Source organism: Balaenoptera ricei, chromosome 1 (genome assembly GCF_028023285.1).
Source record: "Balaenoptera ricei isolate mBalRic1 chromosome 1, mBalRic1.hap2, whole genome shotgun sequence".
In the NCBI taxonomy this organism is placed as follows: Eukaryota; Metazoa; Chordata; class Mammalia; order Artiodactyla; family Balaenopteridae; genus Balaenoptera; species Balaenoptera ricei.
The window spans coordinates 174,298,262-174,321,730 of record NC_082639.1 but is presented as its reverse complement, the minus strand read 5'-3'; the positions used below and the strand labels follow the sequence as shown (position 1 = coordinate 174,321,730).

The window sequence follows — 23,469 nt, the reverse complement described above, 5'->3', positions numbered from 1 at the left end:
CGTAGAAGCCGAGCCACCACCTCCCACCCGCAGCGCCCCAGGGGCCAGGCCTCAGGAGCAGCGCGCGATACTCCGGCCGGAAGGAGATTCGGGAACCGCCCTCCCCTCGGACGCCCGGTTAAGGGCGGCGCCTCCGCCCGCAGCCCCCGGCGGCGGCCGCGCTCCTGCCTGGCTTGTTGGGGGTCCCGGGTGGGCCCCGCTGGAGTCCCCGGCGCGCCCGCGATCGCTGGGTCATGGGCGCCGCCGGCTCGTCCGCGCTGGCCCGCCTGGGCCTCCCCGCGCCGCAGCCCCGGCCCCGCTGGCTCGGGGTCGCCGCGCTGGGACTGGCCGCGGTGGCGCTGGGGGCCGTGGCCTGGCGTCGCGCGCGGCCCGGGCGGCGCCGGCGGCTGCAGCAGGTGGGCACCGTGGCAGAGCTCTGGATCTACCCCGTCAAGTCCTGCAAGGGGGTGTCGGTGAAGGCGGCGGAGTGCACGGCCCTGGGGCTGCGCAGCGGTCACCTGCGGGACAGGTAGGGCTGAGCCCGGGAGCGGGGGAGGCCTGCGGAGTTCTTCCCTTACAAAGAAAGTGGGAGCTGGCGGGGGTCGGGAGAGAGGCAAGGAAGAAGAGAAAAGGGGGCCGGCCGTCACCTCCCAATAGCAGACCCAGGGTCCCGATCTGCCTTCCGGCTATGGCTTGCGCCCCAGAGGAGGTGCGGCATTGGTCCCCAGGTGTCAGCCGGTGCGCAAGCAAACTGACTCAATTCCGTCTAGCGGAAGGGGCGAGCTGCACAGGATTGGTCCCCGCCAGTTTATTCTTACTGTCTCTTGAGAACTTGGGGAAACTTGGAGCCACGGATCCAAACCCTCAAAGAGCTCACCAAGGTGGAGCACATAATCGTAATCACGATTAAAGTTTAAGATTCTTGCAGCTTAAAAAGTGCTATTGCATACTTTATTTTCCCTAATTCTCTCTTGCACCCTTTTATGGATAAAGAAACTGAGGTTCAGAGCCACACAGCAGTGGCATCGGGACTCTTGTTTTCTTTAGCACACTGGTGCTTTGTAAATAGGGGTTTTATTCATGCCCTACCTGGGGAGTCTCGACCTGTGTGAATTCCTGGGGTTCTGCGAAGATCTCAAAGGCCCAGAGCAAGCAGCTTTGTCCTATTCTGGGTCTGGGCTTGGCCTCAGTGTAAGGCTGCACTTCAGACTCCTTCCCAGACCAGCCCTCAGTTTCTGTAGGTAACACACAGGACTGATGAGGGCTGTAACTTTTCCCCCTTCCAGTTCCCCAGACAGAGGGCAATTCGTGACACAGTGGAACCGTGAGCTGTTTTTGTCAGCATACTATCAAAAAGTGTGATGGAGAGAAGCGAACAAAGGCTTGCAGTCCGAGGTGGTAAATTGACTGAATGTGACAAGTGCCAGGGAGCACAGAGGAAGGAGCACGAGAAACTGGGGTGGTCAGGAAGGACTTCATAGCTGGAACTGAAAATGTGGTATATACACACTTTGGAATATTATTCACCCACAAAAAGAAGTTCTAATACATGCTACAGCACAGACAAATCTTGAAAACATTATGTTAAGTGAAATAAGCCAGACACAAAAGGACAAACATTATATAGTTCCAATTATATGAAATACCTAGAACAGGCAAATTCATAGAGATAGAAAGCAGATTAGAGGTTGCCAGGGGCTGGGGAGAGAGGGGAATGGAATGGGTAGTTATTGTGTCATGGGTTCAGAGTTTCTGTTTGTGATGACGAAAACGTTTTGGAAATACATAGTGGTGATGGTTGCACAACACTATGAAAGTATTTAATGCCACTGAATTGTGCACTTAAAAATGGTTAAAGTCATATTTTTTTCACGTCCATTCTCTGTTGTTGGAAATTTGGGTTGTTTCTACTTTTCGGCATCGTGAATAAGGCTGCTGTGAATATTGGTGCCCAAGTATCTGTTTGAGTCCCTGCTTTCAGTTCTTCTGGGTGTGTACCTAAGAGTATGCCAAGTATTTTATGTTGTGTATATCTTACCGCAATAAAAAAATTAAAAAGAAAAAGAAAGGCTGGCATGTGTGAGGGCACAGGTGGTGAGACTGGCTGGGAGGGTAGCCGGGTGATGAAGGGCCTTGCCTGCCTTGCTGAATGAAGAGTTAGAGTTTTATTCTGAAACCAGGAACCACAGGGCGGCGGTGGTGGGATGTGGTTTGCAGAAGGGGGTGACATGATCAGATTTGTATTTTAGAAATATCAGACTACCATTATTACTAGGAAGGATTACCAGAAAGAATATTCACGTGCTAGTACCAAGGATTTGGGACAGGGCAGAGCTCTGTCTGTATCCAGGATGAAGGGTTGATCAGAGGGTGTTCCTTCTGGAAAAGGCTTACACTAACTTTATTTTTCTAGCATAGCTGAACAACTCAACCACGATGACCTGCCAGAGGTGATGATCTAAAGTATCTGCCATAGTTTTTTCTTATGTCTCTGGATTCCCAAAGCACAAGCTCACTTCTATCATTGTAATCATTCCATTCAGTGTGAATGGAAATGACCAAAATGTCAACGTTTAGCTTCCTCAGTAGCTGAAAGGTCCCCTCTACAAACCCATCATTTTTTTACTGGAAACAGTTCTTTCTATTGCTTTTACTTCTCCATTTATCTTTGTTCTGGGAAGTACCTCTAGACCTTGAGTACTGGGCCAAATAATATTGTCCATATTAACAATAGGCCTTTTGGCAACTTGCAAAAGTCACAGCTCTGAACACTGAAACGTTAATTTTTTTTTTAAAGTTGGGGGTGGATTTGGCAAAGTGTAAGCGGCATTGTTGGCTGTTCAGCTTGACTCCACCCTCTGAGAACAATACAGCAACATCTTGTTATTGCCACCAGCAGGAATGCCTCCTTGTGCCAGGCACCATGCTTCCTCGTCTTTCTCCGAGATAGATTCCTATCATCTCCTTAGGGCATGTTTATGAAAGTGAGCAGACTTTCTGGCAATTGAGATGGACGTATAATTAACCTCTTTGATTTCAAGGAGCTCAAAACGTTCTGCAGATATTTTGTCCGATGCACGAGTGATTATTAAACACTTTGAAATTAACTGACAGATTCAGTCTTGCTGGGCTGATGAGCTGGTGGACAGGCAGACAGACTGACACGCACACACACATTCACACACACCAGGCTTACAGCAAGGAAATCAAAGATGACAGTGCATCCCTGAAACTCCCCCAGAGACCGGCTGCCTGTCCTGGTGGGCCATGCTTACCTTGTGTTTTGAAAATGGCAGGTTTTGGCTTGTGATCAACAAGGAGGGGAATATGGTTACTGCTCGACAGGAACCCCGCCTGGTCCTGATTTCCCTGACCTGTGAGGGTGACACCCTGACCCTCAGTGCAGCCTACACGAAGGACCTGCGGCTGCCCAGCAAGACACCCACCATAAATGCAGTGCACAGGTGCAGGTAAGGAAAGGATAGCTCTTAACCCTTGCCTGAGTATTTATTCCTGCAGTTTTGGGAAAATGGGAAATGTGGCGGAAATCCGGAGAAACATTGTCAATAATTAACCATTGATTGCGAATGTACCCTATGTAGGGTCAAGTCCTCCACATCGTGATGATCTAAAAGAAGGTGGAAAAGGGGAGCAGCTTCAGAAATGTGTGTTGACGTGGGGCAGAGAAACATAAAAGACTTATGTAGAAAACTATGGGATCAAAGGCATATTGACACGTCAACAAGAGAAAAATAACACCACCAGAGGATAAAGGACAAAAATGGGGTTGGAGTGAGTGGGGAGAGGGTCCTGGAAGAGGTGAGGTTAGATCAATGTATTACCCTAGGATCAATCTCTGTGTTGCCTGGAGAGACTGGGAATCTTCGAAGACTGAGATATGGCGGGAGTTGCAAATGGCTATATGACCCGTGATATTTAGTTTAATGAAAGGAAGTTCCAAAATAGAAAAGAAGACCTGCAACCAGAAGAGTGTTCTGACCTGCAGATGCCCAGGGGTCCCTGTAATAGTGAGAGTGGAGATTCAGCCAGGAGACTGCTCTGTACAGAGTGTCTTTCCTCAACATCAGAAGGCCCTCAAGAGAGCAATTATTCCAGGAAACTAGCTCTGCTTTTAAGAAATCATGTCTAGAGTTCATTTTTTTAATCTTATTTCGGGAAAGTTAAAATATGGTCTAATTATATTCTTGTTACAGTTTCTGCATTCTGAATGAAAATGCCACGTGAATGCTTAATTAGTCCACAGCCTATCATAGAAAATAACATCACATCAAAAAATGTAGTTACTTGAAAAATGTCTAAAGACCCCCAAAAGTTCGTAAAATGCAGAACTAATATGATTTCTGTAATATCAGAATTTTAAACATAATAATATGTTTTCATTTTAATTTGATGGTTTTTCTGATTATAAAAATAATACATATTCATTGCTGAGAAATTGGAAAATACCAAAAAAGGGAAGAAAATGAAATCCATCTGAGATAACTATAATTCATATTTTGACATATTTTCTTTCTGTCTCTATGGCTAATACTTTAAAAACCAAATTGAAATAGTACCAAAGAACAGTCTTGAATATGGTTTATATACTTAAGTGTACGTTGAGTCTTTTTTCAGATTGTTAAAAAATCTTCAAAAATACCATTTTCATGTTGGTGCAATGTTTCATTCCATGGGTATCCTCGAATGCATTTTAGCACATCCCATGTTTATACATTTGGATTGTTTTCAGTTTTTTCCAGGTATGAAGAAGAATGTGATGGATAACTTGGCATAAATCTCTGTTCATATCTCTTATTATTTCCTTAGGGAAAAAATTTTAGCAGTGGTTTTGCCAGCGATAGGAGTATGGCTCCTATAGACTTTTGATATATGTTGCTCAATTGCTTTGCAGAATGGTTATACCAGCTATACATTCACCAGCAGTTTATAAGCATATCTGTCTCATCTCATTCTGACCATGATGTTCAAAAATATTTTGCCATTTTTGTGTTAGAAACGGTAATTTCTTATTGATTTAATTTGCATCCATCATTGTCTGAGGCAAACTTTTTTTTTTTTAAGAGAGTTTATTTTTATTTTTATTTTTTATTTATTTTTAAACTTTTTTGGGTTTATTTTTATTTATTTATTTATGGCTGTGTTGGGACTTCGATTCTGTGCGAGGGCTTTCTCTAGTTGCGGCAAGTGGGGGCCACTCTTCATCGCGGTGTGCGGGCCTCTCACTATCGCGGCCTCTCTTGTTGCGGAGCACAAGCTCCAGACGCGCAGTCTCAGTAGTTGTGGCTCACGGGCCTAGTTCCTCTGCGGCATGTGGGATCTTCCCGGACCAGGGCTCGAACCCGCGTCCCCTGCATTGGCAGGCAGATTCTCAACCACTGCGCCACCAGGGAAGCCCTGAGGCAAACTTTTTAATATGCCTATTGCAATTTGTATTTCATGTTTCTCCGCATTCTGGTTCCTGTTTGTCTGCCGCGGTTATGTTACCAAACGCACGTCTGTGTGCCCGATGCACAGTGAGGCCAAGCAATACCAAAACGTCGGAGTTCGGAGCACAGACAGCTTTACTGCAGGGCCGTGCTAGGAGACGGGTGGCTCATGCCTTAAAAAGCCCTGAACTCCCTGAAAGCTTTCAGCAAAGCCCCTTTCTAGGAAAGGTGAGGGAGGGCGTGGTTAGTTGTTGCAAACTTCTCGGGGTCACATCCTTTGTTCTTGAGGTCAGGTCACGGTCAGGTCATGATGTTCCTACAAACCTCCACCAAAACAAACGTTAGCAAATACCAATCAGAAACGCGAACGGGAGAGACTGAAGCCGGTAGAAGCTTTCACCTTAATGGCAGTGTGCATATACTCCAGTTGCTGAGGCCTCCATGGAGACGGCTGCGACCATTAGGTCCAAGCCTGGCCCTGACGGTGGGGGGGCCGTGGCGGGGGTGCTGGTGCCCTCAGCCTGTCCCCGGTGCCCTCAGCTCACCCACCTGCTGGAGGCTCTAGGACTTGGAGGGCTCCAGGGAAAAGGAGAAATCCGCCTCCCACCACACCCCCTGCCCCAGGACCGCTCAGTGTCACCCCCATCCCCGAGGCCGGGCGCTAACAGCTGCGCGCCTGCCCTGTCCCTATTTCACGAGTGTGGCGCCTGCAGCCCTCACTGCCAGCAGCTCCAGGGCCTCAGGCCCTCCACGGCCCGCCTGCTGGCTCCTGGGGAAGGAGTGGCAGGGACGGGACGTGGCGTCGGGCTGACCACAGGCAGCTACTCAAACCTGCTGGCCCGGCCCACTGAGCATGCCTGGCCCCTATTACAGTTGGATATATACCCATACTTTCTTGTGGTTAAAATTTTTTTAAATTTAATTACTGGTTCACTTGGAATTATGTGGAAACTTTTTTCATGGTCCCATACGGGCTTTTGGTCCATGCCCCAAAGACTACACAAGGTCACGTTTGGAAATTGCAGAATCAGAAAGCTTAGATTAGGGTAAAGATGCCAAGGGCCCTTGGGACTCAGGTTTCCTTTGACAACCCCCAAACTATTAGAACTAATAAATGAATTCAGCAAGGTTGCAGGATACAATATTAACATACAGAAATCTGTTACGTTTATCAAGTAGATAAGAAACAAGGATTTACTGTATAGCAGAGGGAATTATATCCAATATCTTATAATAACTTGTAATGGAATATAATCTGCAAAAATACTGAATCGCTATGCTATATACCCGAAACTAACACAATATTGTAAATCAACTATACTTCAAAAAAAAAAAGCGGGGGCGGGGAACAAGGCTTGAAACTGCGTCTTCATTTTGGGCTTCCACATGGTTCAGAGGCAGGGCCACGCTAAAATGACGTCTCCTGATAATGAAGGACTTCCAGCGACATCATAGCCTGGTGCAGCCTTTTGGATATGTGTAGGATATGGTAGGGTGTCCAGATCTTCAAATGCCTGTTCTTTGCCCCCAACCCCTGCAGAGTGCAGGGCCTGGAGATCGAGGGCAGGGACTGCGGTGAGGCCGCGGCCCAGTGGATAACAAACTTCCTGAAGACGCAGCCGTACCGCCTGGTGCACTTCGAACCTCACATGCAACCGAGAAATTCTCACCAGATAGAAGACCTGTTTCGACCCACAGACCAGGTCAGAGGAGCATTCCTGGGCTTTGGCCTTTGGTGTGTCCTATAGAAGACAGGCTCCCTTGGACGGCGGAGAGCAGGGCGGCATGTCTGCTGAGCTCGGCTCTGTCACTTTGCCATTACTTTTGTCACAAGCAATTGCAAAAAGTAAGGTCCTTCCACTAGGAGCACCATCTGTGTTTCTTGATTTAGGGGACTCTTGCATTTTTGCCTGAGAGCAAAAATTCCTATTTACAGAAACCTTCTGGTGCCAACGCAGCTTCAAAACTGTTCTAGGCCAGTATCTTTCCCAATCCATTCTGTAATTGCATGTGGAGTCCAACCTTTTTACACTGTGATTGCAATGGTGTGGCAGCTCACAGTTGGGCCGATGCGTGTGGGTATGGAGATCCACAGATTTACAATGACCAGACTGACCCTTAAAGAAATCAGGCTGTAAGAATTCATCATGAGAGTAAAACATACAATGCTATGTAGCGCCATTGCCACGGCCATGCTGAACATTGATTTGCAGGTTGCGTGAAAAATAAGTATCTGTGGAATCAGTGAATATTTTTTATCACACAAAATGAGGCCATCAAACCTTAACAAAATAAATGTGTGAGAGTTTGGAGGATGAGAAAGGGACAGCTCTAAGATTCTGAGACCTTGTTCTCTTCACTCCATCATGTAATTCCTGGTATCTGCAAGGCTATTTAAAGCTTCTGAATCGCTGTGACTTTTCTGTAAATAGAACTAGAGAAATACTTAGAAAGATTGTGTGGGGAGGTGGGGCGGGGGAGGGGTGGAAGGTTCCAGGAATCAGACCCATGTGACCTCTGAGAAATGCCTCCGTGTGCCTCACGCTATAACAGCTCCTATTTTCTCATCAGATCCCGTACTCAGACGCCAGCCCCTTCTTGATCCTTTCTGAGGCATCGCTGGCAGATCTCAACTCCAGGCTAGAGAAGAAAGTTAAGGCAACTAACTTCCGGCCCAATATCATAATTTCAGGGTGTGGTGTCTATGCAGAGGTAACGTTATACCTTTCTTGCCCCTTTCCTTGGATTTAACTTTTTTTTTTTTAAAGGTATGAGAGTCTTTGATGTTGGATTAGATTATTCAGAAGGATGCATTATGTATTGGCTCTGTATTATGCAATGATTCAAGTTTTCAATTTCTTGAGCATCTGATCAGTACAGACTTCTGTGTGGAGGATACAAATATAAAGGAGGCAGAGATGCTGGCGTCAAGGGGCAGTTCAGGGTCTGAGACTTCTAAGGAGAATTCCAAGGAGGCAGGTTAATTTTGAGCCCAGTGTACTTAGCATAGAATACATGATCTGTGTGGGCCACAGAGCAGGATGTGGAAGGTGGCCTTCCTGTGTAGTTGAGAGCTCCCTTGGGAAGACAGTCATTTACAGCAGGGCTGCTGTGGGTGGGTGGTGGAGGGACACTGTCCCCAAGCTGAGATGGCACTTCCCTAAAACTCTTCCAGTGCCACCTTCAACCTGAGTGAGATGGCTCAGCCAAGGGCTACCCCACGGCAAGAACCCAGACTGTACCACAGCCCACAGGAGCTCTGAGCATTCTAGGGGCCGGGCGTTGGGTCAGGACATCTGGATCTGAATCCCCCTGCTTCAATAAGTGGCCGTCTGACCCTGGATAAGTCCTGGAACTTTCTGAGACCTCTGCTTCTTGCATTTATAAAATGTGAGTAATTTCAGCTGACGCCTCCCCCAAAAGCTCCAAGACCTAGAAAGTGCCCAGAGAGGTGGGCAGTGGTTTCATTGCTATAATCAAAGTAAAGAAGCTTGGTTCGGGCCATCGGTCCCTCCCTGACTGTGGCCCCCTTTAAGCTTCCTCCCTTCCTGGCTTTGGTCTTTGTGTCACGGTTCACGTGGAAGACATTTCCTACCCCACGGTCTGAGATGGGCAGATGAAGATGGGATAAGTTAAGAGGGGATGGCCCAGAGTAGGACCTCAGATTTAGGAGGTTTCTTTGAACTGACTCTTGTCCTAGAAGGCTTTCTGTCTGATTCTGAGTGTTCCCTAATTGGGATTCTTTCATATTTTAAGTTGGATGTTAATACAACACTGCAGCTGAGCTGGCCTCATTTTCTGGAATAATGTTTCACGCCTCACACAATGGGTTAGTGCCCCTGTGTACTTTGCACTGTGAATAGACCTGTAGGAAAACCAGGATTGAAGAAACAGTTGCTTCTCCGAAGGAGTTGACAGTCCAGGTGATTAGAATGTGAACAGGTAGTTACAGCCACGTAAGACAGGCCAGGAAGGTGGTGAGCCGAGCGTGGTAGGTGACCAGCCACCCAACTTTTTTAACACACACAGGAGAGGGGGGCGACTGGGCAGTATGGGCTCAGGCTCATAAAGAATGGAAATTTATTTCTCACGGTTCTGGAGGCTGGAAAGTCCAAGGTCAAGGCACCTGCAGATTCGTGCAGGTGTCTGGTGAGGACTTGCTTCCTGGTTCATAGACGGCTGTCTTCACTCTGTGACCTCATGTGGTGGAAGGGACAAGGGAGCTGCCTGGAGTCCCCTTTTTTTTTTAAAGATTTTTTTTAATGTGGACCATTTTTAAAGTCTTTATTGAATTTGTTACAATATTGCTTCTGTTTTATGTTTTGCTTTTTTGGCTGCGAGGCATACGGGATCTTAGCTCCCTGACCAAGGGTCGAACGCACACCCCCTGCATTGCAAGGCAAAGTGTTAACCATTGCCAGGGAAGTCCCCTGGAGTCCCTTTTATAAGGACACTAATTCCATTCACAAGGGTACCACCCCCATGACCTCATCACCTCCCAAATGCCCCCTTCTCCAAATACCAACACACTGGGGATTAGGTTTCAACATATGAAGGTTGGGAGGACACAGACCCTCAGTCGGTAGCAATCTCTGTCTCTACTCATGCCCTGGTCTGTGTTTTTCAAAACCTTCTCCACACTGAGGACCCCTTGACTAACATCTTTACACCAGAACTCTCCTTCTGCCTTCTCTGTATTTCCACTGGGGTATCTCATCTCAGATTCAGGATGTCCAACACCGAGGGCTGAATTTCCACTCCCAAGTCTGCTCTGCTCAGCCTTGCACATCTCAGTGTATGGCAGCTCTGACTTCTAGCTGCTCAGGCCCCAAAGTGGGAACCACTCTGTGTTCTTCTCTTCCTTCACCTCCCACATTCAAATAATCAACAAATCTTGGTGGCTCTGGCCTCTTGCCATGCTCCTCCACTTCCTCTCTGGGCCAAGTCACCACCCTCTCTTGTGTGGTTTGTTGCAATAGCCTCTCTTCACTGGTCTATCCTTGATTGACCCCCACCACCATACAAGGTCTATTCTCATCACAGCTAAGGTCAAAGTCATCCTGTAAATATAACTCACATCATGGCCTCCTTCTACTCAAAGCTCTCTCTGTGTTCTCCATCTCTCTTCAAGTAAAAAATGGGATCCTTATAATTGCTATCAAGGTCCTATGTGATGCCACACCCTCCTAGTTCCAGAGCTTTACGTCCTGTCACTCTTCCCTTCTTTGTCTCTCTGCCCCTTCCTCCCCCGGGACCTTTGCTCTTGCTGGTGCCTCTGTCTGGCATGCCTTCCCTCAGGTATCTGTGTGGTTCACTCCCTTACCTCTTTCACTTCCCTGTTGAGGTCTTCCCTCCCCTTCAGTGAGGCCCTCCCTGATCACCCTATACCCTGCTTGGCCTGCATGCCCTAGTCCCCCCCAGCACACATCCCCACCGGACACACCGTGTTTACTGGGAGATTTGTCATCTGTTTCCCCTACACATGCTTTCTGAGGACAAGACTTGACCATCGTTGTCCTCCCAGCTCCTAGAAAAACACCCAGCATGAATTCTTTGCTAAGTGAATGAATGAGCCGAGGTTGGCCAGGTGACGCAGAAGGAAGAAGCACTGAGGGAGGGGGCACAGGAGCAGGGCTGCGCTGGCACGGAGATAACTGCTGTCTTTTACAGCATCGGCGCTCAGGGAGGCGGGTAGAGAGCCAAGGTCCTTGGTGTCAAGGGGTATCCCCTTCGGAGGAAGGGTCTGGAAAGGATTTTAGGCAAGAGAGTGACAGAAACCAATTTGCATTGTGCACGTCTGCCTGCGGCAGGGATCTGGAGACGATTCGGGCAGGTGGTGCCGGGTGCAGTGGGCTAAGCAGACTGTCCAGAAGCTGAGGACCCGCACGGAGGCTTCTGGGAAGTGAACCCCCTCCTCATTTCAGGACCTGCCTCTCATGGTCGTGGTCCTTCTCTGCATCCCTTCACACCCATCATCTGCTCTCCTCACCCTCACTTCTCAAACCTTCACTTCAGCCCGAGGCTGCCCTTCTCCCCTCCCTCGTTCAGAGACCTTTTCCTGGTTTTCATTGCCCTCCCCTTGGACCAATAGGTACTACTTCTGGAACTTTCTCTCCCTGGCTGCACTGCCCTTGTGCCTTTGCTGTTTCTCCTTGTACTCCTCACTCAGGTAGGGGCTTCCAAAATTTCTGGCCTTGACTCTTCTCTTTCTCTACCTTCCCTTGGTGATGACACCCTCTCCTGCAGCTTCACCATCTGTCACCCTTAGGTGGGTCCTTCCCAAGTGTCCAACCGTGGATTCCCCCTTGCAGTGTGGGCTCACATTTCTGACTGTCTGCTGGGAGTTTTCATATGTTCTGTGGACCTAGCAAACTTGTCCTTATAAGCTCCCCACCCCATACCCCCACCTCCCCAAACTCCGTCTCTTGACTTCACAGCTTCTATCCTGGCTACTATATTCCTTCTTTCACCCTGGCTTAGAGCTTATAAGTTACCCCTGACTCCTTCTTCTCCCATGTTCCCCTCATCCCCGGCCCCATCTTCTCCCTTTCTCTTCTCAGCCTCCAGCTAGATCACCTTTGTTGTCTCAAGTCTGGACCACTGAGTGGTCCTGGATGTTGTCACAGCCGAGCCTCTCAGAGCACCAGAGTGATCTCTTCTACTCTAAAAGTTTGTGACAGTCAGTGTTGCTGCCTTGCTCAAAAGCCTTCAGTGGCTCCCCAGTTCTCAAAAGTCCCAAACTGCCCACTCTACCATTCTGGTCCCTCCATCATCTTGCCACACTTTGCTTTCCCAGCCTTTACTTCCAGTAAAAGCTCCAAGCTACAGACTGGACTGAGAACCTAATATATTCTCTTATCTCCTGCTCACCCCAAGTCTTGCCTCTTGCCCCACTTAGAAACTCCTGGTCTTCTTTAAAAGCCCAGATGAAAAGCCACCTCCCCTGAGAGGTCTGCTCTGATTGCCAGACCTGTAAGAGCTGCTTCTCTTTTCCAAAGCCACACTGTGCTGTGTCTGTGCCTCTCCATATCCAGCTTCTCCTGTTTCAATTTCTTGTCACCTCAAGATAACATGTTCCGTAGGAAGATTTTCATGGGCCCTTCTCTAACGTTTAATACGGTTCTGGGCCCATAGTGTGCCTTCAACATGTAAATAGTTTTCTCCTTTTCCGCCAGTTTGCCAAATAGATACTTTCCTGATGGTGGAATTTTTAACTTATTTATCTGTGACTCAATCCCCAACAGTTTTTATTGCCTATAAAAGGGGCTCTGTAAATATTTCTTTAGTTAATAATAAATTAATTTCCTAACCAGAACCTTCATTTCTCTCCTTTCGGATCTTTTATGTTTTTTTGTGACCACAGTGCCTCCTGGTGGAGGAATGTACACAGAGCAGGCTGGGTTGCTCTAATCCGAGGTGCCCAGCTTTTTGGACTGTTGTGAAACATGCCGTGAAGAGACTCATTTTATGATTAAAAAAACAAAAACAAAACCCTGCAATACACATATCAAGAATAATACACACTGTCAGAGTTAAAATTCTGAGCCTGGAACTTTCTCTCTGGCTTGTGATCAACAAAAGATTGGGCAGGTTTGTTTTAACTCATGGATTCCTGTCTTTGGCTCTCAGGCACCTTCTCTGTGAGGGTAAGAAGGTCAGGACCACAATCAAATGTCCTTCCTTCTTGTTATTGCCTGAAGTCCCCTCACCCTTCTTTTGTGCCTCTCAAAGTCTCCACCCTGGAAGACTCAATTCAGATCCTACCTTTACCTTAAAACCTCCCCTGCCCAGAGCAGCCTAAAAATCTCTTCTTCTAAGCCACCGGCACCATGCTTGTCTGCAAAGTTCAACCAGCACCCAGGGTGCTGTCTTGTAAAGCTTTTTCTCAAATTTTCTGAAACTTTTAAAAGGAATATTGACCATTCACTTTTCACGTGCGTATGTTCTATCTCCCCTTCTGGATTTGAGGGACACAGTCCATTGATTTGATTTGTCCTGAAAAGTAAGCACCAGTGACCCAGGCCGTAGACAAACCCCCCAGGAGGTTCCTGGGCTGGAGAGCTTTGTGAATGCTCCCGTGGAGATGCAAAGGGAAGTAAAGCTACTGGCCTGCTCTGGATTTGTTCCTATCTGGCCAGGGGAGCTACAAGGTAAACAGACACAATGATTAAGGACATTCATCCACCGTAGGCCAGCACGGAAGGGATCTGATACAACCTAGAGTAATCCCCCCTCTCCATACCCTCTCCTCTCTTTCACCTGCTCCCTCCAGCAGCCCAACCCTGGCCTTCCACACCACCTCCAGTCAAGTGGGGTCAGTCAGGGAGGCTTCCTGAGGGAGATGAGTTTCAATTCCAGCTTTACAAGTGAGAGGAGAGGGAGCATTTCATTTCAGGGTAAAGAACCAACAAATCAAAGGCAGAGGGAGGGAACAGGGAGGCGTGATGTGCAGTTGGCCATCTTTGATGGAAGTGGCTTCATCAGCTGTTGAATCACGCAAAGTCCCTACACGGGTGGGTCAGGGCTGGGGATCCGAAGTGCTCACATGAGTTACGTGCTTTGTCCCCAGGACTCATGGAATGAGCTTCTTATTGGCGATGTGGAACTGAAAAGGGTGATGGCTTGCTCCAGGTGAGGTGCATGCACTGCTGCCCAGGAGACGGAGGGGAGGGTGAAGATCGTCTGCTTTGCCCCGTGTATGATGCCCTGTGTGTGTGTGTCCAGGTGCATTTTAACCACGGTGGACCCGGACACGGGCGTCATGAGCAGGAAGGAGCCTCTAGAGACCCTGAAGAGGTAAGACTAAGCGATTTAACATCTCTGCGAGGAAGCAGGGGAACACCATGCAGGTGTATTCTTGAAGTGGAAGGGGGTCCTGGTGACTGGATAATTTGGGAAACATTCCTGGGTGCTTTGGTCCCCAGAATGCCTGCTTGCACAACTCATTTTATTTTTCATTTAGAATTCATGATCCGAACACACCAATTACAGTGCAACAACAGAACATGGTTTAGATGTTTTGGCAAACTTTATTATGGACTGAGTATTTGGTGACATCACAAATTCATTAGGTGTGATAGGGGCTTTCTGGTGCTATAAGAAATGCCTATATGTTTTAAGAGAAGCATGTTGAAGTATATAGGAGTGAAGTGATGTGATATCTGGGGTGTGCTGTCTATTATTTTAGCAAAAGAACACATGGAAAAATGTGTCAAATCTTGATAAATAGAATCTGGGTGATAATTATGTGGGGATTCATTGCACCAATTTTTCTACTTTTATGTTTATGTTAAAATTTTCATAATAACAATTTTTTTTTTGGCCGTGCCGCATGGCATGCGGGATCTTAGTTCCCCGACCAGGGATCGAACCCCAGTCCCCTGCGGTGGAAGCGCAGAGTCTTAACCACTGGACTGCCAGGGAAGTCCCATAACAATTTTTTAATGAAAGACAATGACAGACAATAAGTTTAAATTGCATGGAATGATATTTAAGATAAGATTCATTTTAAAAAGCTGATTACAAATTAGCATATATAGTATTGACTTTTTTGTTTATTTGAGTTTCCTTTTTTAAATATATAAATGTGCCTGAGTAGCTAAAAGCCTGGCAGGCTGTAAACCGAAACATTCATGGCTAAAACAACAATTCATGATTCACACACTTCTGTGCTGTTACCTGCCAAATCTACGGCCGGGATATTGCTGAAACCCTGAAATGCTCGTCTTCACTGGTCCCTTCCATGTTGAATGCAGGATCACAGGTGGGGTGTCAGGTCTCATCTCTGCAGCCCCTGAGACCCTTGGCTTTGACCCTGACATGCGTCCTCGGGTATCACTTGCAGGGGGGAGGGGGAAGGCAGGGAGGATGGTGGCCCCTGCTTTAGGCAAAACCCTGGGAGACTTGAGGAAAGAATGCAGTGGAAGTTTGGTCATCTGACATCAAAGCCCTCATGAAAGAGCACATGAAGGGCTGGTTATGCTTGGGCTTGTGTGACCAAACTTGTTCCCCTGGAATGGGAGTCTCTTTCATTCCATCTCTCATCAAGCTCATGGCCCTCTTTGGACCAACAATCTAGTCTCCTTGGATTAGCACCCACCCCTCTCTGCTAATCCTGCTGTCCCAGAAGCTACTAATCTGGCCCCCTCCCTGGCAGGCTGAAGCCTGGGGCAAGGGGCTCTGTCCCAAACAGCATGTTGCCCCCAGGCATGAAGCCGGCACCTGCGGTCCATGGAGACCAGCGTTGTGCATCAGGGCCAGGCTACAGCGAGGTAAACAGCTGGCCTTCCAGGGGCCAGGCCACATGGCAGAGAGACGGAGGTCAGGAGCAGGCTCAAACAAGGTGGGTTGGAGGGAGGTTGGGAGGCGAGGTACAGAGAGGAAATCTTGATGTGAAGGGCAAATGGCTGCTTTTTACAAGAGTCCCCACCGTGGGTTGTGGATTTGTGGGAATATTCAAAGAGGGGGCTACAGACCAGCGTAAGACGAATCCCATCATTTTGAGGGATGTTGTGTATATCTCAACATCCAGAACAACATTAATTTTCTGTAAAAAGTTAATACGATGGAACACTTAAGATTTGTAAATTTCACTCCGTGTAAATTTTATCCCCTAGCCACAAAGTTAAGAAATTTTAACCCTAGGAAATGATTTTCCAGCTGAACTGTTTAGAGGTGAAATTTACCGAAGTCTGCAACTTACTTGGAAATGGAAAAAAAGTTACGATGGACTGATGGATGGATAAATACGTGATAAAGGAAATATAGTAAAATGTTATATGTAGGGTCCGAATGGTTGGTAATTGGATGGTCTCTTTAAAATTCTTTGAACTTGTTTGCCTGTTTGAGGATGGTCACAATATAATGTTGGGGAAGAGTTTACTAGACGTGGTGGGACATTCCAGAGAGGAGTGGTTCTGAGAACCGGCAGCGATAGACTAGCGATTCCTCGGAATGTTCTGGCTCACTCACCACGAGAACAGATCAGAATTTGGTCTTCCCACTTTCCTGCGCCCGCAGAGGAGCTACACGGAGGACGAAGGCAGGGTGGACCCGGGAAAGCGTTCTGTCGTGGGTGTTGGGAGCCCTGGTTCTACCAGGTAGTCCGCAGGCCCCACTCTGGCTCAGGCCCTGGTGGACAGACCTCGATGGTTCTGTGTGCAAACCAGACAGGTGATTTGGGGAATTGACTGTCATCCTTTTTTTTTTTTTTTTTTTTAATGTTTATTTATTTGATTTACTTGGCTGTGCCAGGCTTTAGTTGCGGCACGTGGGATCTTTGTTGCCGCGTGCGGGATCTTTTTAATTGTGGCTTGTGGGATGTAGTTCCCTGGCCAGGGATGGAACCCGGCCCCCTGCATTGGGAGCACGGAACCTTAACCACTGGACCACCAAGTCCCCGTCATCCTTTTTTTTTTTTTTTTTTTTTTACATCTTGTTCTTTCTCTCTTCCCAACACTGTGCTTGGAGTCTGGCACTTTTCCCTCTGGATTCACCAAGTGCCTGTGTTTGGGCCAGTCCTCGGAATCTTCAGTGCCTCCCCCCAGCCCATTGGGAACCTGTGTTTATAGAAGGAGGATAATTGAGCCCAACGCAGAGCCAGGGCAGGCAGGCAGGGTCTCCAGGAGCAGTACAGCCCTCCTGGTCTCCTGCAGGCTCTCAGGAACCATCCCAACCTAATTTCTCCTAATACCCCAGGAGATGGGTGCCAGCCTAGGTGTCTTCTCCTGTATCTTACTGAGATTTAAATTGCCATAGATGCAGTAATTTATGTTCTCCCCAGGACAGACGGCCATAAATCGGGAAGAGAAAGGCCCCGGCTGCCTGACATAAATCACAGAAGCTAAGCAAAGTGGTGTCAGGAGAATCCTCCCTGCTCTCCGGCTGTCCGGCAGGATGCTGGGAGCCGCACTGCCTTCCCTCTTCCTGGGTCCCCCGTGCCCAGGGCTGTGCTGCTTTGGGAATGCAAGTTCTCAGCAGGGAGACCACTGCTGAATGGCTGTGGGCCTCAGGCCCAGCGGAGCCTCTGTCTGGGAAATACTCACAGCCCGCGGCACGGTGGAGGCTGGTCTGCTGGCTTGAAAATATGAAGAGGGAATTATTCTTTTCTTTCTGAAGGGAGAGTGGCTCCCACACTGATCCCACAGGAGTGGTGGGGGTCTATCGCTGTTGCTTTCACTAGAAAGAATAAAGCTCATTTGTTCTGTGGATGCACTAGTTTTGTTGGATGCAGGAATACTTGGACAATGAGGGCGTTCGCTGCTCTCCGCTTGTGTTAGGCTGTGCTGTGCCGAGCTAAAGACAGAAGGATTTGGTGGTAGTGATCCCGTGGAAGGAGACAACCGCCCCCCAGCCAATCTGGCTCTATCACCTCCCAGTAACTGTGTGACATTGGCGAGTCAGCTACGTTCTTGATGCTTCAGTTTCTTTATTTGTAAAAACTGGGCTAATAATACATCTCCTGGTTCACACTCCCCCTTGATCAGAATAAAGCAATAAATACTGTTTTTTTAATACATGATAAAATACATAACGACCATGTAGGCTATGGTTATTGATAATCTCAGCTTATGAACTTGACACCTTCTGACAGAAGGAAAATCCTGGAGACACTTCTTTCCATTTTCTGAGGCTGCATTAAATGCAATGCAGCCCCACCTGCTCAGCCTTTGGCTCCTCCTCTCCGTGGTGTCTTCACGGTGCTGTTTTATTCCTGGTCTGGCCGTATATAGCAGGTTGGGAGGTCCCAGAAGTGGCCTGTGCCCCTCGGTGGGGACCCAGCGGTGATCAGAGACCCTGCCTGCAAGTCAGGGTCTGGGCATTGACCAGTAAATGAGTAAACCAAGCAGCCCTCACCGGTGCACAGCACTTTATAGGTAACAGTTTCCACTCACACCGCGCCCTAAAGGATGGAGACCTCTGTTTAAGGTAAACAAAACGTCTTGTGTCTCCCATTAGAGTCAGTCGTGGTTTGCTTCATATTTATTGAAAGAGAAAATGCACTAAGAAAGGCGCTTTTAAATGGCTTTGCAATTTATTAATCCCATCGTCATCAACAACAAAATATATATATATTTGGAGAAAAAAAAAAATCATAGGAGATCCGTGTATGAGGTAATGCCGTGTTTTCCGTCTCTTGAGCAAGGTTGGGTGTGCCCGTGAATTCACAGACCGCTGACAATACCGCCGCAGCCCCACAAGGGGTCGCCGTTGATCTCGTTTGTAGAGTCTCCCCCCGTAGCCCTGCAGGGACGCGGTCAGCAGGAGCGCAGATGGGACGGAGCTGGGGGCGGCTGGCAGGACAAGCCGGTCGCCTCGCCCCTGCGACTGTCACCTGCGTTTGTCCCTGCCCCCCCCTCGAGCAGGTTAAGGTCCTGGGCTGGGAGGGGCGACTGCTTCTGTGGGTCCTCCGCTCCTAAGTTACCTGGGGGGGAGTAAGTGTGTGCCTGCGTGGCTGATGCGAAGGGGCGGGGGAAACCGGCGCGTGGCCGAACGTTCGCGTCGGAGAATAAATATTACCCCCCTCAGCTCTTCTCAGGCCTGCGCGTGTACTCAGGAGGTATAAGGAGGACCAGGGATCACATCCCTGGTGGGAAAAGTCCTGACTCTGGAGTGAGCCAGACCTCAGTTCCGGCCCCAGCCTGACCACTTAGATCTGTGATCTTGGGCAAGTCCGTCACTCCTCTGAGAGCCCCCCTGTAAAGTGGGGACGATACGCATTCCCACATAGACTTGTTGTAAGGATTAAGAGATAATCTGTGTGACGTTCTTCATAAACTGTCAGTGTATGACGCACAGAACTCCAACTCTCAGTTCCCTCCCTGAGATAATCAGAGCCTCAGGCTACCGAGCTGGCAGCAAGGAGAAATCCCAAGCCATAAAAGTAGCCGATCTGCCCGGATCCTGAAGGAGTCACCCTCCAACAGACACAGATACCCAGATGTCCTTGGTATTGCATGCTGACAGAGGAGAAGCAGGCTAGGAGAGGTGCCAGCTTCCCAGGGTCCAAGGTCATTGCAGAGACCTGGCTACAAGACCGGCTGGATCAGCGGCTCATGGTTCTCATGCGTTTGTTGATTTCTCCATTTGTTCATCCAGCCTTCTTTGGAGTGGCTACAACGTACCAGGTGCTGTACCAGGCTGTGGGCATATAGCAATGACCAAAACCGACATGGTGCCTGCAGCTGGGGAGGAGCTGAGGGTCTCCAGAAAGAAGGTCTAGATTTGACCCCCTCCATTTTCTCATTAGCCACTTCTGATCTGAAGAACAAAAGTAGGATTGATTTGTTGCAATAGTTTTTTTTTTTTCTCAAAGCACAGTAGAATGAAAAAAAAATGCTTGCCATCAAAATGTTTTAAATATAAAAGTGATGTAAAATTGGAGTTAGCCTTTGTTATAAAGCAGAAACTAACACACCATCGTAAAGCAATTATACTCCAATAAAGATGTTAAAAAAAAAATTGGAGTTAGCTTAAATGAGAAACAGAAGGAAAACATTCTCCCGGTGGAGGTGGGGTGAGGGAAAATCTTGCCATGTCATTCACACACATCTCATGTACACTCTTCCTGGGGATTCTTGCGTTTTCTGCCCGACAGAGATATGATACTACTTCTAAGAGAGGATTTTACTCACCAACACATTCATCTGTTCAACAAATGATTGTGGGTCACCAGTGACATACAGTGCCCAGCACTGGGTGTGAGTAGTACAAGGGAGTTAGTTAGTCACATTTCCTGCTCTCTACGGACTCTCTGTCTTGTACAGTAGAACAGATAGACACGTGCCCTGACACAGCAGGACACGGCATGTGAGTGGCAAGGGGCAAGCAGAGAAAATTGAGGATGGGGAAACCACTCCTGGCTGGGAGATCCTGGGCTTCCTTCCTAGGAGAGGTGGCATTTGAACTGGACCTTGAAGAAAAGGTAGAATTCTAATGCTTGGGTAATGGAGGGAGGGGATCCCACAGAGGAACTACCGAGCCAGGAAAATGCAAAGCAAGGTGAAAGGACATTGAGGAATCCAACAGAGCACTGCAGAGGTGCACAGAAAGGGCAGAGGGTGACAGGTTTTGAAAAAGCTGTCTGGGACCAGGTCAAGAGCCTTGCATGCCAGGCTGAAGACTTGGAATGTTATTCCTCAGGCACTGGGGATCCATTGAAAGTTTCTGAGCCTTGGAGTGATAAGACCAGAGCAAAATTAAGAAAGTAACGTAGGGTAGTGTTAAGAGTGAATTGAAAGTGGAGGAGGAGAGAATGAGGAAGATTGGTTGGTTAAGAAGTTATTATAGGGACTTCCCAGGTTCGATCCCTGGTCGGGGAACTAAGATCCCACATGCTGTGTGGTGTGGCCAAAAAAAAAAAAAAAAAAAAAAGAAGTTATTATAGTCATCTGAGGATGCTTGAAGGGAGATTGTGACAGTGGGAGAAAAAGTGAGCAAATTCAAAAGATGTGGTACAGGAAGAACCTCAGGACCTGGCAGCTCTGGACAAGCTGTGGGAAGTGAGGGAAAAGGTATAAAGGATGACTCCAGGGCTCTGAGCCTGATAGACCGGTAGGACTGTGGGTCTGATGATGGACATGGAGAGATGCCAAGGAAAAAGGGAAGTGATAAAGTATGTCTGAGCATATCGAGTCCCTAACCTCTTAATGCTGAAAAAGGGAACATTCCAAGGAGAAAAGAGGTGGGAATATGGCCATTGGTTTGCTTTGGTAGTTTGTGCATTGGGTGGGCAGTTTACTGTACAACCTCAGGAGGCGCTGTTATATTAGTCGGGGTGGGAACAGTGCTCGCTGGAGCTGGGCAACCCGGCGGCCTTGTGTGGGGCGGATTCTTCAGCCGAGAAGAAATCACCTGCTGTTTGAGCTCTTGCTTCTGGTTGCCTGTGACTCCTTGTGTTCTTTCTCCTGTTGCAGCTATCGCCTGTGTGACCCTTCTGAACGAAAGTTATATGGAAAATCACCTCTCTTCGGACAGTATTTTGTTCTGGAAAACCCAGGGACCATCCAAGTGGGAGACCCTGTGTACCTGCTCGGCCAGGAATAGGAATCATATGTCCTGGAATAGCAGGTGTCTTTAAAAAATGTCCTAAAAAATGCCAACACTTGAAGCACAGCATTTTGGACCTGACACCTCAGCATTTTCTTTCGATCTGTGATCTCCAAGTTTTTCGTCTTTTGGACTCTTCCTTGTGTCTCAGTGCTTCCAACATCCCAGTGCACCAAGTGAAGAAAGAGAGTTTTGATAACTTAATAGGACTTCAGTAAGTCATTTAAATGACAAGGCAGGATTCTAAAAATCGCTTGTTTAACTGTGATTGTGGAATAATTCTTTCTCCTCCTTCTCCATTCACCTACCCAGAGGGCTATCTTCCATCATCTCATTGCTACTCTTTAGGGAAAGAGGAGAGAAGAGAAAGAGTAAGAGTGGGGGAGTGAGAAGAATGTTCTGGAATCTTTTAGTACCCCATGCCCGGGGCATGCAGTGGAAATTAAATAGCTCTCCGAATAAGGCTGGACTGTCACTTCACTCTTCTCCTCAAGCCCTAGACAAGCTTTTAAAAGGGCATAAGGAGCCTGACCTTCAGGAAACACTTAGGATGTTCACTTTCCATAGATCATCTTGGATCTGGCACTGTTGTCTCTCAGACAGTGTCCATGAGGATTTGACGGATCTTCATAGCATGCAGTACCTCTGGGCTGTAGGACAGCAGAGATGTCAGGGTAGAAAATCAACTCATGAGAGCAGCATTGCAGTCAGACTCTGATATGCAATATGTGGAAAGCAAGACAAAAACTTCCTTGCCTTGAAACGGAGCATCAAATATATCCCACTGGTGAGCCCAAACTTTTCCCAGTGTATGAGAGTGAACAGTAGCACTAAGTAGGGGAAGCACGCTTGCCTGATGTGGTCTGTTTGATGCTGTTTGATGTTGAGATGCTGTTTGATGTTGCCCAGGGAAACGATGGTGCCCGTCTTAAGAGCAAAAAGAAATAGTCTGAAAAGGACATGATGCCACCTAGTGGCATTGAATGACAGGTCAGCCTTTCTCAGCTTTTCAGCTGTTGAAGAGAGGGAAATTTAGGGATGGGTTTTAGTTTTCTATCCTAGAAAATTTTTTTGAAAGAAAGTGGGGTACCCTGCAGGTACTCTCTGTTTCTCTGCTGTGGGCATTTGGTTCTAAAAGCGTGGCTGTGCTGTCACGGGGTCCTTCTGGATCTCGCTGGTGCTATCAACTCAAGACTGCTTGCTCCTCCTCAAAATCAGGGTGAAAAAGTTCTGAAGTCCATGGATGAGAAGAAACGTGATTGTGTGATTTGAAATAAACGACTTTATTTTAGGTTTTGAATAAAACCTTCCAAAGGTGAAAAAGAAAACATATGCCAATTCACTTAAAAACCAATATCTGATTTTTCTCCTGATCAGATTCTATAACTCTAAGATCTGATGAAGTATATCTTTTGTTGCCATTTTGCCCTTTGACTGTATTAGGAAGCTAAGTCATGAAAAATGTGTTTCAAAACTGTAAATAAATGGAAGTTACTTTGATTACTTTCAGATCGTACTCACTTCTTGGCAGGAAGTCAGACTTTGAAAGCTGACCGATGTGAATGGGCAAAACCAATCACCCTGTCACCTGACACATACACAAAGCATCCTCCGGCGAACGCCCGTCTTTGAAGGGCTGTCAAGTAAACATGCTTTTTACCAAAAGCTGTGCATGTTTCACTTTGGTTTTATAAAAGAGGTTAGTAATCATTGGAACCAAGCCTAGCTCTGAGGTAAAGTTCCAAGGTAACAGGTGCACATATGTATTCTGGTTGGTGAATTATTGCAATTTGTTTTTCACACACTTGGCGTGAAGTGCAATTAGAATAATTAATCAGTTAACCTTGGCCCATCACCTTCCCCAACAGATCCACTTTATGCTGAAGCTACAGATAGATTAAGGCAAAAATAAGAGTTCAGCAGGTGGCATTACTAATGGGACCTCGTGAACCCATGGCAGAATGCACACAGGATTTAGGAGACCACGTGAACGTCG

General features: G+C 47.6%; 1 protein-coding gene across 2 annotated transcripts; it reads left to right on the top strand.

The window, feature by feature from the left end:
* MTARC1 (mitochondrial amidoxime reducing component 1) lies at nt 1-22,958 on the top strand. Of its 2 annotated transcripts, XM_059942158.1 has the most exons (7): nt 5-508; nt 3,276-3,449; nt 6,967-7,129; nt 7,998-8,138; nt 13,996-14,057; nt 14,151-14,222; nt 21,341-22,958. In XM_059942158.1, exons 1-7 carry the CDS (start codon nt 234-236, stop codon nt 21,468-21,470), a joined length of 1,017 nt encoding a protein of 338 aa, XP_059798141.1. In that variant the 5' UTR covers nt 5-233; the 3' UTR covers nt 21,471-22,958. The 2 variants fall into 2 exon arrangements, with proteins under 2 accessions (XP_059798147.1, XP_059798141.1); XM_059942164.1 differs by lacking the exons at nt 13,996-14,057; nt 14,151-14,222; nt 21,341-22,958 and adding an exon at nt 8,602-8,820 and having other exon boundaries at nt 1-508.
* The last annotated feature ends 511 nt before the right edge of the window (nt 22,959-23,469 follow it).